This window comes from Ascidiella aspersa, chromosome 6 (genome assembly GCF_963924565.1).
Source record: "Ascidiella aspersa chromosome 6, kaAscAspe10.2, whole genome shotgun sequence".
Taxonomy (NCBI): Eukaryota; Metazoa; Chordata; class Ascidiacea; order Phlebobranchia; family Ascidiidae; genus Ascidiella; species Ascidiella aspersa.
In genome coordinates this window covers 15,592,838-15,611,042 of record NC_139452.1, presented here as the reverse complement: position 1 = coordinate 15,611,042, position 18,205 = coordinate 15,592,838, and the positions used below count along the sequence as shown (strand labels likewise).

Genomic DNA, 18,205 nt, shown 5'->3' with positions numbered 1-18,205 from the left:
TAAAGTAAGAATTATGTGAATGTAAACAAGAGTTCATTGCTGAATGTGGAATACCACCATTTAGACATTTGACAATTTTTAGTAAGCCTCATTTTATTTCAGCTAGCCAATAAACCAAAGATAAATCTTGTATATAGTTATACTAAAATGGGTTTATGCAAATGTCCAAAACGGAAAGTTACAAATCTCTTTTGTTTTGAACACCGCGTGAATGTCTGTGAACATTGCCTTACAGAGAACCATTCAAGGGTAAGTAAAGTTTAATTCTCGAATTAGACATAACAGATTTGTTTGGATTGTAAAATTTACTTAAGTTTTCTGTCTTAAGAACAATATTTCAGCTATGCCATTGTAAAAAATATTTCTCTTGATTTTCCAATTAAAATAACACTTTTCCTTAATTTTGTTAGGTAAAAAAGTAGTGAAAACTATTCTTTGAACCAAGTCTGTATTTGCCTGAAGTCGGACATGCATGGTAGCCAGTTCAGACTAGAAAGGCAGCACACTGCAAATTTTAAATATGAAATAAGATTTTCAACACTCATTAGGATCTTCTTTGATTAAATTGCTGTATAACCAACCTATTTTGGTTCTGGAATGCAGGGCTATGTAGTCAGAGTGAGAAAAAATTAGCTGAAGTTGGACATACACTCATTTTTTTGCTTGGAATTGGACTTAGCAATTAGACTCCGGTTGTTTCAAACTTATTCTGGGATTATGATTGGAGCCCTTAAAACCTTACAAATTTATATATTTGTTACTGATAGGGTTTCCCATGTTATTGGATTGGCATGTAGTCCAATTTCCAAGTGATATTATCATACTCATCCGACTTTTGGGATCTGTCAGTGCTGATCAAATAGCAAATTAATTCATGCATTATATCCATAATTTGTGATCCAACATAGACTAGTGATTTTATTTTCACAATTATTTTACAGTGTGTAGTACAGTCCTACCTAAATTGGTTGAAAGACAGTGACTACAGCCCAAGTTGTTCACTTTGCAATCTGTCATTGTTAGAAGGCGATGCTGTCCGTCTCATGTGCTATGGTAAATTTGTTTTGTGAATGAATGTTGTACTTGAAATTTATTTAGCATAGCCTTTTAAATGTATATAAAACTTAATTTATTTCAACATGGTAATTCACAAGGTATTCATTTGCCTTTGTTAATTTGTGATGATAACAAACACTTAAGAATGTGTTGTTTAGAGCAGTGGTTCTCAACCGGGGGTCCACGGACCCCTGGGGGTCTGCAAGACATTTTTTGGGGATCCGCAAAAACTTCTAAATATACCTTAATTAAATTAATTAACGCTGGGAAATCATGCTTTTTGCTTAATCACAATCGTGGTAAGTGATAAAACCACATTGTTGCATGTTGTAAATCGCATTGAGTGTCACGTAACACTTCCATTGTGATGTAACACAAATATATTGTAAAATGGAAGGCAGCATTACAACAGTTCACATGTACTGAATTTTGGTTTATGCTATCGCAAGCAAAAATTACATGCGCTAGACGTTTTTGACCAGTCTAGCATTGTCAAAAATACAAACACGCATTTCAGACTTGCTTTGGAGATGCAGCAGCAGAAATCACATCAAAATAAGCAGGTCTAATTTGGTGTTGTCTGTTACTTTACTCAACACAAGGGTGCACTAGGCAGATACACTTAATTATTAAAAAGAACTAACTGCAGATATTACACCAGAAATATGTAAGGGGTCCACGGCTATCTGAAAATATCAAAAAGGGTCCACGGGTACAAAAAGGTTGAGAACCTCTGGTTTAGGGCAGGGGTCCGCAAATACGGGGTCGCGACCCCAATTTGGGTCGCGGGACCATTCAGTTTGGGTCGCGAAAGCCATATTAATAGAAGCCTATATTTTGTGCTTGTTAATAGGCCTATATTTTAAGTTTTCTAATTGTTTCCATTAGTACACTGAATTGTATACAAGATAGCCGTCTTACTTTGAGCGCGACTAAAATTGTCACGCGAAATATATACACCAAGCCCCGTAAAAAGTCCTGAGTGTTCGTTTGATCCAGGTGATGGCAAAGAGCGCTTGCAATCCAACACTATTTTGGCCATTACCACACCAAACTGATCTGCTTACCGCAATCTGGGTTTACTTCTTGGTATATATTTTTTAAAAAACTCTCTTTCATTTTTTATCTCGTTTCTGTTACCAAAGCGTCATAAGCACGTTGTTCTCTTCGTTACATCGTGTTTTAAAACAGGGGTCGGCAACCTTTGGCCCGCAGGCAGTGAAAATCATCCTGCCCGCAAACTCTTTCACAAACTGTACACAAGGCCAGCATGTTCAATATTTTTAACTGTTTTAATTATACGAAATTGCACAACATTTTTTTTTTATTGGCGTTTAGATGTAGTCTTCTCAGACCAAAGGTGACGTGAGCATGACAACTATAAGTAGGATTTTTTCCTAGCATGAAACCCTCTAAAATCAATTTTTTCCAAATTAATTCGCTGATGTATTATTTAATGATAAACATTAACAAAAAGAGCATAAGAAATATGTTCGTATTTTATTTTGTGTGTGGAAAATGCGTCACGTCTCCTTGTAAATTTAAAGGTTTGCCAATTTAAAAATTTTTTTGCGCTACGCCCGTTGCTTCCTTGTTGTAGTGTAACTAGACTCATTTTCACTGCGTCAAACATTTAGGTTTGTCCCTGATTAAGAGTTATTATGTTAAAGTGCTTAGAGGCCACACGTTTTTATAAAAAAATTGTTAGCGGAAATTTAATACGGCCCGCCGCGAACTTGCTGAGTTTGTTCTGGTCCGCGACTTGGTAAAGGTTGTCGACCTCTGTCTTAAAATTTATATTGCCCTCTGAAAAATCCTTAGATGCCAGCCATATAATTTTGAGTTTCCTAAAACGATTGCGATGAGACGTCGGGCATTTTTAGTGATTCGCGCCAAAAAATCATTACACACCTTGCCAGTAATTATTGCACTAAGAAAGCGCAATAGCGGACGCATGTTAAAGGGGTTATGGCGGGGAATTGGTGGGGCTGCAAGCCTGCAACCCATATTGGTTGCTAAATCATATTTGTCATCCGAATGACACATCAAAAGTAGTAAAACTCAAGGCTTCTTTTCAGTTGTGTTACAGAGCCCTTTCACTTTAAAAACGCATAACATATAGATTGAAACATATGTACACACATATATGTGTGCTTACAACTGAGATCTAGCCCTTCTGAAGCTGCTTTTTGACCAACGATAACGGCTTACGTATTATTAGTACACACTTTTCTCGACACGTTCCCTTCTGAGCCTGCATAGCTCAGTTGGTAGAGCGACGGTCCCGGCTTGACCGGAGGTCGTGAGTTCGAACCTCACTGCAGGCTAGTTGTTTTTCTAGTCTGCTCTGCTTGCATCATTGATCGACAGATTCGGTGAGTCTGCAATGGCTTTTCGGTGTACTAATAATACGTAAGCCGTTATCGTTGGTCAAAAAGCAGCTTCAGAAGGGCTAGATCTCAGTTGTAAGCACACATATATGTGTGTACATATGTTTCATTGTATTATGATATGATACTGGCGATCCCCTTCGTTATGAAGCTGCTTGTACTAACAGATTGAGCAAGCATTGGCGTATGGTTGTTTTCCGACTCGTTCCCTTCTGAGCCTGCATAGCTCAGTTGGTAGAGCGACGGTCCGGCTTGACCGGAGGTCGTGAGTTCGAACCTCACTGCAGGCTAGTTGTTTTTCTAGTCTGCTCTGCTTGCATCATTGATCGACAGATTCGGTGAGTCTGCAATGGCTTTTCGGTGTATAACATATAGATCTGTCTTAATGCATAGAAACACAATAAATTACTGTGTTTTTTTAGCAAAGCTATTTTAATAAAAAAATTCGAAGTATTTGGGTCGAGACCTCAGTACTAGCAATTTTGGGTCGCGCCAATAAGTATTTGCGGACCCCTGGTTTAGGGTGTCCAATAATTGTGTAAAAATATTTATATTTATTTTAAAAAATAAATTTTTTAGATATTTTCCATACTGACTGCCTGGAGAAACATTACAGTTCGATGCCTTCAAACACAGCTCCTGCTGGGTACAAATGTTATACTTGTGACTCTCCCATATTTCCTGCCCTCAATCAAGCTGGCAGAGTTGTGGATGTGCTTAGAGAGACTCTGGCAAAATACAGTTGGGCAAGAGTGGGTCTTGGATTACCACTGGTAATTTTATATTGATCGAAAGTGTTCATGTCAGTCTAACATGTTGCAAGTAACATAGTTATATACCAAGACATACTCTTTGACAACCTTGGCAAGAAAAAATATTAGACAATATTCCTACTGTGCCACAATAGACCTTCCTTCTACAAATTGTACGAAATTGAAAATGTTAAATGCTTTCTTTATTCTTGAACATTGTACTTTAATCATAACAATTAGATAAAATATGTAAACAGGTGGAACGTGAAAATGTTAAATGTTTTCCTCATTATTGAACCTTGTACTTTAATCATAAAAATGTTAAATGTTTTCCTCATTCTTAAACATTGTACTTTAATCATAACAATTAGATAAAATATGTAAACAACGCGGCACGTTAGGTTGGCCCTAAAACAAACATAAACTGGGTACAATGCATAAAAAATAGAAAAGCTAGTTTTCTTTCAGTAAACCTGTGTTATTTCTGCACATTCTCTGAGTATATATGTCAAACAAATTAACAATAAATTTGTGTTAAGATATTGGCGGAATATCAGCTTTCTGTTTTTAATGCTAGATTGATGAACCAAAGACAACCACAAAGTTTGAAAAAAGCTTTGACTCCAACCCACTTATAGAAGATCTTGACGATGAAAGTTTGCATGGGTCAATTGTTCCCTCTCCAACTCCCCCAATAAGTGAGCAGCAGTATAGCACTCCAGATGTTACACTGAACAAACCCACCAAAAGCAGTAAAACTTTAAGTAATTCATACCAGTCAGAGATGCCTCCTTGGAAAGGAAACAACGAAGAGGTAATTAATATAGGAGTGGCATTACCATACCATGAATTATTTGTTTTGAATCCTAAAGTACCTAGAAATGGAAATTTAAATCTCTCAACATTTAAAACAAAATCAAAGTCGCAATACATTCTTGAGACAACATTGAAACGACTTTTAAAGACACACAGAACTTATTTGGCCTAATGTAATTCCAAAAAGGTTCTGGAACGACTAGGTTGTTGTAAATGCCCACAAACATTCCGCGTTATTTTAACTGCTATTTCCGACACATAGGTTCTATTTTTGCGGTATAACGAAATGTTTTTAAAAAATTGAATACTTGTTTCAAAGTTATACACTTACATTCCTTAAAACGTGGGTCCATTGCAGTGTGGATCGGTATTGCAGGGCTTCGATAAAGAAATGCCCCTGACTTTTTACCCAGACTAGCAGAGTGCCACTGCGGCACCACCAAGCGCAAACCCACTCGACACCGAGCAAGCAACGGGACTTCATGGTGCCGATGGACGGTGGACTGCAGAGCAGTGAGCCCGACCTCGACCTCGGCACTTTTTCGAGGAAAGTATTCGCCGGAAGTTCGACGTTTAAGAGGATCACGTTGGGAGAAGATGACCCTGATGCAAACAAATACAAAAGAAGGTCCGCGCTGTCCTGGTTAAAGAGATGGCTCAAGTAAGGGAAAATTGGCTTTGTTTATAATTACTTTTTACACGGAAAGTTGTTGGTTGAAGAACAGTATTTTATATAGTTTTTAGTATACCCGTAGGAAAACAGATTAGCTCTTTTGCAGCTGATTTTAATTTCCAATTTAGACATGGTGTGATAGCTAAGCGAAAGTAAAAAAGGTTTGTTGCAAACGGCCATATCAGAGATAGCGTTCGTGTTTTAGAACTATGAAGCATTTCCGTCTAAAGCAAATAAACATCGTAGCAATTTAAAATGTTAATATTCCAAGGATGAATTACAAGAAGAGCATGAGACTTTCTAACCAAGCTGCCATATACGACGACATAACAATACACGAGTTTCTTTAGTTATTTTAATAAAAAAAACATTACATTCGATAAAATCGACATTTTGCTGCCACAAACGTTTCGGCATTACCTCATGCCATCATCAGTGTAAAAATACAAGTGAAGATAAAAACGTTAAACTTAAAACACGAACGAAAGAAAAGACGACAAAAATAAGACGAACTGTTCTACTTACTTACCTATACATCGCCTTCTTTTCGTGTTATGTTTTCCTTTTTTGTGTGTTTTAACGTTTTTATTTTCACTTGTATTTTTACACTGATGATGGCATGAGGTATTGCCGAAACGTTTGTAACAGCAAAATGTCGATTATCGAATATAATGGCTTTAATCTTTTTATTGAAATCCCTACAAGTTACAAGAAACATTTCTCATGGCAAAGTGTGCAGTTCATTGAAATCAGTTTGGACTCTAAACTTTAGAGCAGTGTTTCCCAACCTTTTTCACATTAGTGCCCCCTTAAGCTCAATATTATTTTATATCGCCCCCCTCATCTTGCTCTACAGCGAAGTATCATATTAATCGTTGTCTAACATCATATTGTCTGCACTTTTGTTTCGATAAGCTGTCCGTAATATTTTAGGTTGTTTAACATACATTCACTATGGGAATTTATAGATACATTATTTCACCAGGTTATGCCATTACCAGGAAAAAATCAACTTTCTGCATCAGACTTTAAATCAGGGGTCGGCAATTATTTCTAGTCGCGGGCGCCAACCAGACTAAAAAAGGTCTCTGCGGGCCGCACAAAATGTTAACTAAGAATTGTGCTATTAAAATATTAGAACAAATGTGAATCAGGCGGGCCTCGTACTTATGAAAAGTGTAATAAAGCCACTTTGAGGAAACGCAATAAGCTTAATAGATAGTGTAAATCAGTGTCTGCTAATGTTTTTAAGTCCGGGCGCACCTGGCGAGCGAATCGAGCGCGATTTTTTATCGGGGTTAAAAAAACATCAAAACATATATGTCTAATATTTTTGAATATGTGTAATATTTTTTGCACTTGGCAGCCTTCTACGGCGCAATGGTAAAGAAGCGCTGATCTAGTCCAAAGATAGCATTAAAACGTAAACAAACTAGACGTAGAAAGATCATTCGCGCGAAGCGCGAAAATGTTTTGCCCGTACTAAGTTAAAATTGTCAGAAAGTATTTGAAATGGACTCGTGTCTAGTTGTCAAAAAGGCTTTGGCCCGTGGGCCTTAGGTTGGCGAACCCTGCTTTAAATATACAAACATTTTGCCGCATATAAAACGGTGAAACGCAACCGCAACCAAGAACTTTACATAAGAAAGCCAATTATTACGTAAATGGTCGGGAAACTACTACAAGTTCGCAGTACGGAAGTTGCCATTTAAGGTTAAATGTTTCATAATAGTATTACAGAGCTGTTTGTTACTATTTTTATGTGAACTTTTTATAAATTTTTGCCATAAGTACTTTCCTGTAACGCCCCCTGATTTGCGTTCAGCGACCCCCAAATGAGACAAAGACCCAAAATGCCCCCTTGTAACTCGCCAACGCCCACAAGGGGGCGGTACCGCCCACGTTGGAAACCTTTGCTTTAGAGGTTGCTCCTAAACAAACGGCTTACTCTCACGTGCAGATCGCGGATGTTGAGAGGTCGTCACGACGCCGGGATTCTTCCTCGTCGCGCCACAATCATCCTCCTCCTTGCTCTTATCGCGCTGCTCACCTTCATTGTGTTTGCCACGAAAGCGGGAAGGTCGAACAACGACCCCGGCTTTGACCCACTTAATAACCCCAACGTTCACGTTGCCCAGCAGCACGGGAAGTTGCTTAATCGGCCACGAATGGAGATTGTGGATCCGCTCGAAGCGCTGCAACCGGACGAAGTCGGCATTTGAGACAAATTTACGAAATTCTTGCCCTTAATCTTTATTCCTTGGTATATACGTGATTTCAGGAAACCCTTGCAAATTAACAACCGCGACCAGTTGACTTGCCATTTTGAGAAATTTGACAGGTCCTGTTAATCTGAAACTAAATGGTATGCTACACGTGCAATCCAACACCTTCATTCAGCTTTAAATATAAACAACGCTTTCGGCGTAATAGTTTATGCTATAACAACTAAGAAGCCTGAAACAAACTAAAAATAGAAAGATCTAACCCCCACAATAGTACTACGGGTTACCTTTCAGTTTATTTGCGATTTATTTGAAAAAAAACATAAAACTTGTTATAGTTATTATAACGAATGCTTAGACATTATAACCTAAACCTAAATTAAATGTGTATAATGTCCAAACTGTTTCTTATAGTGTTTAATTTGAAGCGACTTTTTTAGTTTTGAAGCTGTGTATTCGTTTCACTCGTGTTTTATTGCATTTGTAAGAAAGTATATATTCGCGCGATATAAATTGTGTTTTATATTATAGTTATTGTTTTTCGTGCGCCTGCCACCGATGGCAGATACCGTAGACCAGTGGTTCTCTCAACCTTTTTATCTCGTGGATCCATTAGGTGCTATTCAACAATTAATTCCTTAAAGAAGCGTCATAATTTATCGGGAAACAAAAGTAAGTTTTTTGGGGATTGCTTGCTTTTGTGCACTGTTGCCTAAATCGCACACTTATAAATGCAAACAAACAATTATGCAACATAAAAATAAAATATTAAGTGAAAATATATTTTAACTACAGTGACGAGTTGTCCGCCTCCAGGCCTCGGAATTGCATAGAATTTTTGAGGTGATGTGAAAATGTTGAGTCATAACGTGAAGTCACAAACCACTAATCTTAAAAAACTGTTGTTCTCAAACAAACTCATGCTTAAATATGCAACTCAAGTTTTATCCAATGACGCGAGGCAAGAAAATATCATTTAATTTGTTGTAACTCATTGGACAGATAAAGTGGCTCGCATAAAACTCTCTAAACTCACATTTAATAATGCTGCATACGGCGCAACATACCATGCATATTGTGCACAGCGCTTAGGCTGATATATTTCCTTAAACGCACAAAAATGTAAAAAAGTTTGCAAAATGGCGTAAAAAAATCGTTAGTATAGTAAAAGTTGTCCAATGAAATCCAAATTTATATCACGGGGAGACTAAAATTAAGCGATTGACGTAAAATAAATGTGTTATTAACGGCAAAAAGTAAGTTTAAGAAAGATGTTCGTTATTTTAAAACTTCGTGATCAATGAATTAAAAAATAGTTCTCATTAAGGGCTTCGCACCCCCTTGTTATGCAAGCAAAATCTTTTACGTGCAGAACGTAAGATAAAAACTCAATTTTAGAATAAAAAATGCTTAGGCTAAATTATAATAAGTCAAGTAGATTTTTTCATGTTTTTGTTAAACTGGCACTTTTAAGACTAGAAACTAGAGCAGGGGTTCTTAAACTGGGTTTTTGGGGGTCCATGAAGGCCTGTTGGCATTTGTGTGCATTTAAGAATTAATCAATATATCAAAGATATAGTTTAATAAAAAATAAAAGGTTTTTCACTGAATGTATTTACGCTCCATTTCACTTTCACATTTCTTGGACCGAAATCAGCAGATTTAGGAAGTATATTTGTATTGTTATGTCGGTTTATGCGGCACATTTGTATTTTTTGGCTACCGTGGTCCACGCGAATCCCGAAAAAAAATTTAGGGGTCCGCGGTAAAAAAACATTTAAGAACCCCTGAACTTGAGGCTGGTCTGTTTTCAAAAATATCCGACTGGACAAATTTCGACTATAATCTGTGTGAAGGTGTTTTTTCCATCACTCAGAATAATCATAAAGGCACACCAGATGTTTGCATTGCTGGAAATATAATAGTAAACAAAAATTTGCGACACGCACTTGGCGATGACGTCAGTAAACAAAGAACATTAAGTCAGAAACGAGCCTTCACGCGACACACTCCTATTGTACACAAGCAGTAATACAAGCAAAAAACGAAAAAAGGTCACTGCGTGCGATAGATAACACTCAAGTAATGAACGAACAACACCAGAGGCATCTAAAGGTAGGAAAAGCACCGAAACAGCGAAACCGGTGGCAGGTAATGTTTTTAAGAAAACCCGAACGACCGAAATAAAATAGTTGCGACCCAGCCACATTTTCTAGTTCCCACAGTCCCATTCGCGCCCTCCTACGGGCCGCCACAGTTTGGTTAAGAAATCAAGCATTTCCTATTACGCAACATTGGTTATATAGAATGTCATCTTCCTAAAATCCGGGAAGAAATAGTTTATACAAACAAGTCTAAAAATCGGGCGAATAAGACAATCAGGTTTTTTCGCCAGCTAAAAACAATCAAGGCTAATAGAAGTTAAATGCAAATATTCAAGCGTCCTCGTTACAAATTATTTTTTAGTTTTAAATGTTAAAAAATACCTAAAAACTAAAGGTCTTTAGACTCTCAGGGTGGAGTCGCAGTGATTTCATTAAAATAAATCTTCTGAAAACCCATTTTCAGTGGAAGCAAATCAGAATCTCACACTAAAATCTAATCAAAACGTAGCTAGAATAATAAGACAAGTATATATCGAAAACAAAGATAAACGACCCTAGTAGTCGTCTTGCGGAAAAAAAGGGGAATTAAAATAGTAGCCAGCGATATTTGCAGCCATTCTCTGATAAAATTACACCACAGGGCGTCGCCAAACAGCACGATGCTTTGCTAGAAGCAAACTTTGGGCGATATTTTGTGGAAACCAGAAGATGCGACCAGGTCGCCTCATTTCTAAAAAGTTATTGAAATGTTTCCCTATAAAGAGTGTCAAACTGACAAAGAATCGTGCTTTTGCCGACACAAAAATTAACGAAAGACTTTCAAACAAATTGCACCACGTTAACAAAACTTAACTTACGCAAACAAACCCTGAAAACAAATAAAGCTTTGTCGAAAAATCACAAAAGCCAAATATCGCGACAAAAACGAATATGCTACATTGAGCATAACTGGATGTTGCAAATAAATGGTTGTAAAACAAAAACCGCTGGACTATAAATCGTTCGCCAGCTAAAAAGGATTACCCATTTTAATTGAAAACTGAAAAAACAGAAATCTAGGTCTGTCACATAAAACGAAAAATGTAAAAAATCAAAAACTGAGTTAAGAACATAGTAAATATTTTTTTCTTTTTGATATTTGTTTCATTCTAAAAATCACTTTTTATAGCCTTAACTATCATCATGTAATCACTGTGTCTGTTAGCATATGTAGCCTAAACAATAAAGACAAAAATATAATATTATAATAAAAAAAATAATAATATTTCTAATGTAGATGGAACTGAACAGATAAATCTAGCGGCACGTTATGATATCATAGATTTAACAGCAACACGCCGAATATTAGCAATTTAAATATGGTGCGGCAGTGTCATTTATGTGATTGGATGTCAAAATCAAAATCGTCGACGTTGGTTGCGCATTAGCGGGCGGTGGTTGCGATATTCACCGACGGAATGTTGCCATTCCCAGCATTGACGACAATAGTACTTGAAACAGTCCTACACACATCGCAAGTGAAAAAATGTCAATCAATTAAAAAATTGGATGTGAGACTACAGTTACAGATCGGTATGTCAAGTACAGAAGATCTAGGCGTGTAGTTAGTTTAGGTTAGTGAAACCATGTCACTGCATGGTTTTGTCACCTACAATGACTTACCGGAAGTTCACGACAGAAGTAGGGGCCCTGTTGCACCTGGCACATGTTGCACAAGGCCGAGTCCTCCAGATAAGGGTCGATCTGCACCTTCTTGGTAAACTTGGGCGTCCGAATCTCGACGAAGGCTGCTCGAACCCCCTTCATATAGCTGCTGTGTGTGCTAAAAGTCACTCGGCCGGAACCTGTATTAAAATAGTTTCCACCTTTTACTAGTTTTTTTTATAGTATACTAGATAAAATACCGGTTGCTCAGGTCAAATAGAGTATTTACCACGCAGTTTAAGTATACTGTTGAATTTTAACGTTTACTGTTACCGCCGATTGTGTCCTGAAAGGGTTTAACGAAGTGCTTTCCCACAATAATACTATCGCCTTAAGGACACGACCGCTGTGGAAGCGGCATCTATTTGACTGGCGTGGTAGTATAAAGGTTTGCTGAAGTCGCACCGATAGTTTAAAACGGCGACTGGCGGACAAAACGGGTTGCCGAATCAAATTGGACAATCAATGGAATATTTAACTTTAGGCAAAAAGGTATTTTACATTCAGCAAAAAATTCCTGATGAAAACGCTATTCAAAACTATGTGTATAGCACTGAACAGTAACATATTAAAAGCGCCTTTTGTTTTAAGACAGCGAGGGGCACTTATCCATAATTGCAATTAGGTATAAACCAGAATGCCACCGTTCACGAGTGCAATGCATTCAAGCAAATAAAATCGGTTGTAATTACCAAATATAAACAATTTGAATTGAATCTTACGATTACAAACCTAAGCAACAACAAAACACAAATATGGCTATATTCACCAATGGGGTACTTGTACTTGTCCGTGTCGATGCCAGAATAAACCACGTTATCAAAGAGGTCGTTCATAACTTTAGCAAGTCCCTCTGCAGTGAGCATTCCATGTAATGCACCGACGAAGATTGTTTTGTTGGCGTCCAACCTCGCAGACGGAACACGCATAAAGTTGCTGTCCGAAACTACCCATGGGATTATCTGTGTGTAAGGTTTGGGGTTACACAGTTGCCCGTAGAACTGGATGCAGTACCAACGTCAAATCGACTTCCATGCCATCGCCATGTATGCAATGCGAACGAATCTAATCTTTAGACAGAGGAATATGGGGGTATAACCACCGATTGCTGGCGCGCTTAAAATTTAGGGCCAGCCAACTTAAGGTTACGTGTGTAAACAAAATTATGTTCTGCATTGGTTTATCGGAACACGTACAGTTAATTGCGCTACAGCACGCTTGGATGCTGTCAACCTGCGGGGATTGCAAATTTACCGAATTAGTGGTAAACATATTGTTTAAAATATGTGTTAGGAAAATACAGATACTGTTGTTGATTTCTCGCTATAAAATCTAGTAAATGACATCTAGAGTAAAACTAAGAGAAGCTACCTGTACTTCTTTACTACGCATTCTCCGACTTGACAAACGGAAAAAGCATTCATTTGTAGTAACATCATGGGTGCAGTTGAGCAATAGACTTTTGATTGATTTGTCACTCTCAAACAGCAAGTACACATATCCGGCTAAAAAAATTACATTTACAAATAAAGCAAGAGTTGTTAACGATTTTGTGTAATGGCACCACAATCATTCGCGGGCGACATCGGTTCGATTTTCTTATAACTTAAGTAATAAAAACCGGCAGGGCTCTCCCGGTTTCCGATATCATAAAGCCTATTTCCAACGATAAGAGGTAATTTTAGTGGGTTACTTTTGCCAGCCAGTCAGACTTCAGTAGAGCAGACAGGACAGTCCGACAATCTACCGTTTATATGTACCTCGCAGTGGATATCTGGGTCCTTTCATATCCTTTCCTGGCCACTCGACACGCACTAAACCATATGGCTTGAAGGTCATGTGAAGGGCAGCTGCAAAAAGGGCAAAATTATGTACCTACTTAAATTATTATATTGTTGCCAGTATCAACATTAGTATGCATGGCAGGAATAACATACCCTCGGTAATGTCCCAGGGTACTCCTCCAACAAAGACCTTCGGCGAATAAGTTGGGTTTGGGTGATGTCGTATCGGCAAGTGGCCACTCCATGTACACGTCGCTTCGCAAGTAGCTGGAATAAAATATGGTTAAAGTGGCTAAATCAGTAATGTCTCCCAACCGGGGTGCCGCGGTACCCTTGGTCACGTTTACAATGCTCAAAAGGTGGCAATAAACATATTTAGTTTGGAATTTCAGATAGCGCAGTCGAACGCAAAACGTCAAGAAATGGTATTTATATTCTGCAGATTTATATTTGTGACAATACATTAAACCACTAAACGAACTGCTACTAAGAATGTTGCTATTTATTTTTCCGTTCTGTTTCCATCGAAAGCGAAGATTTCACTGGGCTACATTATATAGATTTTCTGGGTTATTTGCGGGGACATTCTCAGCCCAAAGGCGCCACGCATACCATGGCACTTTCAGCAATGAACGTTTTCACCAACCTAGTATTTAAATATTTTGTTTTCCCGCTTTGCATGAATGCTCCTCGGGTTTTAAGTCTGACATAACATCACGAGTATATCGGCCCTTTTAAAATCACACAAAAAAATAGACACGCTTCCTGTAAATTATTATATTACAGCCTTCTGTCCTCGTAAATAAGCAGTTCTGCCAAATTATAGAATATATATATTAGGGCTACCACATATTCAGCACCCGAAAAGAGGACATTTTTTTGCCGGCAAGTAAAACGAAAATAGAAATTTTACGTTTAAGTTTAATGATGTTTTATGCTGATTTTCGGGATGTTTGGTTGTTTTGGGATTCTCGGATTAATTTTCAAAATGAAACTTGGTGTTGCTGGCCGATTCGAGCGCAAATATTAATCTATTTGTTGCGAGCACGATGGTTTTGCTGTTGGAGGCATCCTATGTTTTAAAATGAATAATCACACACCTAAATGTTTCTTTATTAATAGGCATATTTACATGTGAGGTTGCATTTTTTCTGCCGCAATGTTTGCAATAACAAACAAGAAGGTAGGGCTGGTAGGGCAATTTGTTGGAAAACCTTTTTTAAACCAGCAATTCAGCATGTTTCATGCTACAGACGTTTTTTGGAAATAAATACAATGTCTCGCCTAAAAGTCTTGTTGAAAGTATAAGCAACTAAATCGAAATGCGAAAAAAGAGGACATTTCAGCATTTTTGAGCGTACTCGGAGGACTATTCACTTTTCTTGAGAAAAGAGGACAAATCTTCCTAAAAGAGGACATATGGTAGGCCTAATATATATATATATATATATATATGCAATTTAAATGTATTTTACAATGTAATCAAGGTAACAGAAAGGAACACCTCCCAAGGGAACATAAAACAAGACCTATGCAAAGCAACACTATTTAGAGCACAATAATATATAATACCATAGAGCAGTGGTCTCCAACCTGTGGGTCGCGCCCTCAAGTGGGGTCGCCTAAAATTATTGTGGGGATTACTCACCATATTCCTGCTGTTTTAGTAGGAATTATTTATTTCGTTTTTTTTTATAACGTCACACCATTAAACGTAACTCAGTGCATTTTCTACATAAAACTGTTTTTTAAGCTCGTAAAAGCCGCTAAATCACTTCAGGTAATATTCAACAAAAACTAGATTTCTTTTATTTAGCCCAGCGAATATCGAACTTTCTGAAATTGTTTTATTCGGACATACTTTCAATGCGTTTAAAAGGGTTAATTTTTCAAAAAGTCAAATTTTGTTATTAGACGTAACGAACGTGGTTTGCCGATATGACAATTAGGCTTTGTATTCATTTTGATGCCCATGCGTAGCCACTGCTCTCTGGAATTATGCATAATTTACGCACAATCCCTCGTGTTACTTTGTTCCAGTATTATTTGCGTACTTTTATTTATATCTGAAAACAAAATGGGGTCGCAATATAAAATCTCATTTCATTTTACTAAAATTGGGGGCGTTTATCAAAAAAGGTTGGAGACCACTGCCATAGAGAGACTCCATAATATTAAGACCAACCACATAAAGCCAACTTAAGTCTTAAATGCATGGAAACAAGGCCTAGAATGGACAAACTAACGCTTAAAACTGTAGTGAAGGGTTTGTGGACACCTGTCTGGCATCTGCCGATATGGTAACGACGTTGAGCACAGTAGTTTGAAGGGCGTCTTGTTTAGGAAATATAGCTGGGTATCTTGGATAAGTCCCGGATTGCGAGGTATTTTATCATACTGGTTAAAAAACATATGTTCTAACAAAATTAATATTAGATATTTAGTACGGCCCGCCGAGACCGGAGTTTGGGTTTTGGCTCGCGACTATAGGAAAAGGTTGTCCACCGCAGCTAAAGCTTCGACGCGAAAAAGGGTTGAAAAGCGCTTATAACACTCCAACAAAACAAACTTAAAATGGAAAAAAAGATGTGAAATCTCCACAACGTATATACAGTCTTAAACAAAGCAGAAACACACCTGCCGCAGACCGATGAAGACGAGCGTCGTATTCCATTTTATCAGAGACTCCATACAAGGCGGCCACATCTAAAAGCTGATCGGCGAAAGGGCTCACTGGTGGAATTACAGTGGGGACAAAAGAAGCGGCAAAATTGTCCCTAGGTGTGGAAGCATCAATAACAGCTTGGTTGTTGCGGACCACGTCGTTCACGTTGGGAAATGCATCTGGGTTGGTGCTGAAGTGAAGCCCTTGTAACCCGCTCTAAATTCACGTGTAAGTTGGAAAGTAGCGAATTACCTTTAAGATGGCCTATAGATTTGCCCAAATTTTAAGGTATTGTTCCTTATTTACAGGTTTACCAATGTTTTTAAAAATTAAATAAAATCCTAGTAAACCTCCAACATTACGTTACCTACCACTAATTCGGTGATGGAAACCGGTTCGGATCCTGACGAACTAAGATAGCTGCTGTTGTTGTTGCTAAGCGATGACAAATCGGCAGGGTCGGGAGACGACTGACTGCTCCTGCCGTCGCTTCGTCCCGAATGTAAACTGCCTTCAAGTGAGATACCTGAATACACAAGGTGGAAGCAACAAGTTGAAAATTACGGCATGTTGTCATTTATTTCATTCTAATTTACCCCTCAAAGCATCTTTAAATACAGCGGGATAGGCCTCCGATGAGAAACTTCGCCTTGGACCTTGCAGTTGCTCCAGTAAGGCTTGAAAATCTATACGGAAGCGAAATAAGTATATAAAAATCGGGTAAATATTTTCAACTTTAGTCCCATTTTGTCACTGTTTGTTAATGCCCGACTAACCTGATCGATATCCTGGATGTCCTGCAAGTTGCCTTATCTTGGCATCGAATTCCAGTTTTGCTTGTTCCGCGTAATAATCATTTAGTGCTTGCAAGTCAGACTGTGTGTATTCTTTCTGTAGCAACTGAGTGGCGCTGTCAGCCGACATCGTTCTTCGCAAGCTAAGAGCTGGATTTTGCAGATTCTTCAGGCGCTGTTGTATTTCCGCGTTAGCCTTATGGCCAGCAATTTTAACTGTAGAACCCTCACCACTTTGCTGTTTCATGAGCTTTGAAAGAGAATTGTGGCCAGTTTCCTTGGTTTCACTGATTTCTACAAACTTGTTTAATAAACTGTTCAGATCTTTCGCAGATTCTGTAAAAGAGAAAAACAATCGATTGTAAGGCAAGGTGAATAAAAGGTCAAGTGTGGTGAACTGGAACATCCAAAATAATGCTATATTAGGAATCAATCGATAAAAAATAACCAATATAAATTGTATTTTATTACAGTGTCTAAAGATGCAATAGCATATTCGCACTGTTTATAAACTTTCCTCTAATTTGAAAATCAGTTTGCTGTTATACTGTTACCGTTCTCTGATGGTTTTGACAATTCCTGCTTTCCTGGTGAACCTGCTTGAACAGACCAAGTCGTATAAGGGCCAGAGCACTGAAGAATTTCTGTCAAATCAAGAAAACACTCAGCACACTTCGCACAACAAATCCACTCCAAATACTCGCGTAGCAATCGGTGTAACGGTTAATCATCAGTTCGCTGATTTACATTACTCAAAACATTTTTTGTGGGGAAAATGAATGCACATCAGCTTCGCTATTACGTAAAACTGCTATAACAACATCTGCATAGTTTAGTTTTTACCGGTAGCATTTGATGTCGAAATAGCACTGTCGATGCCGCGCAGATCAAGCGTGTTTCCCAACAAGTTGTTCATGTTGCGAAACAAATCCCCGTTTGAGCCGACTGTACTCATTGTGCCTAGAGATGTGTTGGTGTTGCTTGGCTGGCGCGTGTACAGCGTGATCTCAATTCTGAACTGTGTTGAGAAGCACAGGTTTTTCCAGGCCAAGGCGATGGGTTGCAATGGTCGCTGCTTTTAAGCTGCCGAGGTGTCGAATAGTTCTACTTGTTTTTGAGGCGGGAAAACAAGCCTAATGCAATTGGTCAACACGAAGGCGTGGTGCCGTTTACGGCATCACTGAATTAAAGCCGGAAGGAGTTCTTGATTTACAATTGATTGGCTTGGTTTTGCAGAGGTT

At 38.2% G+C, this 18,205-nt stretch overlaps 2 protein-coding genes and 2 non-coding genes across 5 annotated transcripts; 3 read left to right on the top strand and 1 right to left on the bottom strand.

The window, feature by feature from the left end:
* The first annotated feature begins 75 nt into the window (after positions 1–75).
* LOC146140429 (zinc finger protein-like 1) lies at positions 76–8,660 on the top strand. Of its 2 annotated transcripts, XM_083391420.1 has the most exons (7): positions 76–249; positions 942–1,053; positions 4,026–4,219; positions 4,776–5,012; positions 5,428–5,675; positions 7,648–7,914; positions 7,959–8,660. In XM_083391420.1, the coding sequence occupies exons 1-6, from the start codon at positions 148–150 to the stop codon at positions 7,907–7,909; spliced, it is 1,155 nt and encodes a 384-aa protein (XP_083247546.1). In that variant the 5' UTR covers positions 76–147; the 3' UTR covers positions 7,910–7,914; positions 7,959–8,660. The 2 variants fall into 2 exon arrangements, with proteins under 2 accessions (XP_083247546.1, XP_083247545.1); XM_083391419.1 differs by having other exon boundaries at positions 7,648–8,660.
* Positions 3,309–3,383, top strand: Trnaa-ggc (transfer RNA alanine (anticodon GGC)). Its single transcript has one exon. It is a non-coding gene; the product is annotated as a tRNA-Ala (tRNA).
* Positions 3,663–3,736, top strand: Trnaq-uug (transfer RNA glutamine (anticodon UUG)). The gene has a single exon. It is a non-coding gene; the product is annotated as a tRNA-Gln (tRNA).
* A 2,754-nt stretch (positions 8,661–11,414) lies between the features above and the next one.
* LOC146140428 (uncharacterized) lies at positions 11,415–17,919 on the bottom strand. The gene is made up of 12 exons (XM_083391487.1): positions 17,808–17,919; positions 17,519–17,608; positions 16,947–17,300; positions 16,767–16,856; positions 16,542–16,696; positions 16,143–16,386; positions 13,659–13,772; positions 13,482–13,571; positions 13,093–13,226; positions 12,491–12,683; positions 11,680–11,861; positions 11,415–11,519 (listed from the first exon to the last, which is right to left on the bottom strand). The coding sequence occupies exons 1-12, from the start codon at positions 17,917–17,919 to the stop codon at positions 11,415–11,417; spliced, it is 1,863 nt and encodes a 620-aa protein (XP_083247613.1).
* Between the last annotated feature and the right edge of the window lie 286 nt (positions 17,920–18,205).

What these genes read in the sequence shown, in the direction of transcription:
- LOC146140429 (XM_083391420.1), top strand. Translation starts at nt 148, where the DNA reads ATGGGTTTATGCAAATGTCCAAAACGGAAAGTTACAAATCTCTTTTGT. An exon ending in TTACAGAGAACCATTCAAGG is followed by an intron (nt 250 to 941) that starts GTAAGTAAAGTT and finishes ATTATTTTACAG; the next exon opens with TGTGTAGTACAGTCCTACCT. An exon ending in TGGGTCTTGGATTACCACTG is followed by an intron (nt 4,220 to 4,775) that starts GTAATTTTATAT and finishes TTTTAATGCTAG; the next exon opens with ATTGATGAACCAAAGACAAC.
- LOC146140428 (XM_083391487.1), bottom strand. Translation starts at nt 17,919, where the DNA reads ATGAGTACAGTCGGCTCAAACGGGGATTTGTTTCGCAACATGAACAAC. An exon ending in GTCAAAACCATCAGAGAACG is followed by an intron (nt 17,301 to 17,518) that starts GTAACAGTATAA and finishes TCTCTTTTACAG; the next exon opens with AATCTGCGAAAGATCTGAAC. An exon ending in ACCCAGATATCCACTGCGAG is followed by an intron (nt 13,227 to 13,481) that starts GTACATATAAAC and finishes TAATTTTTTTAG; the next exon opens with CCGGATATGTGTACTTGCTG.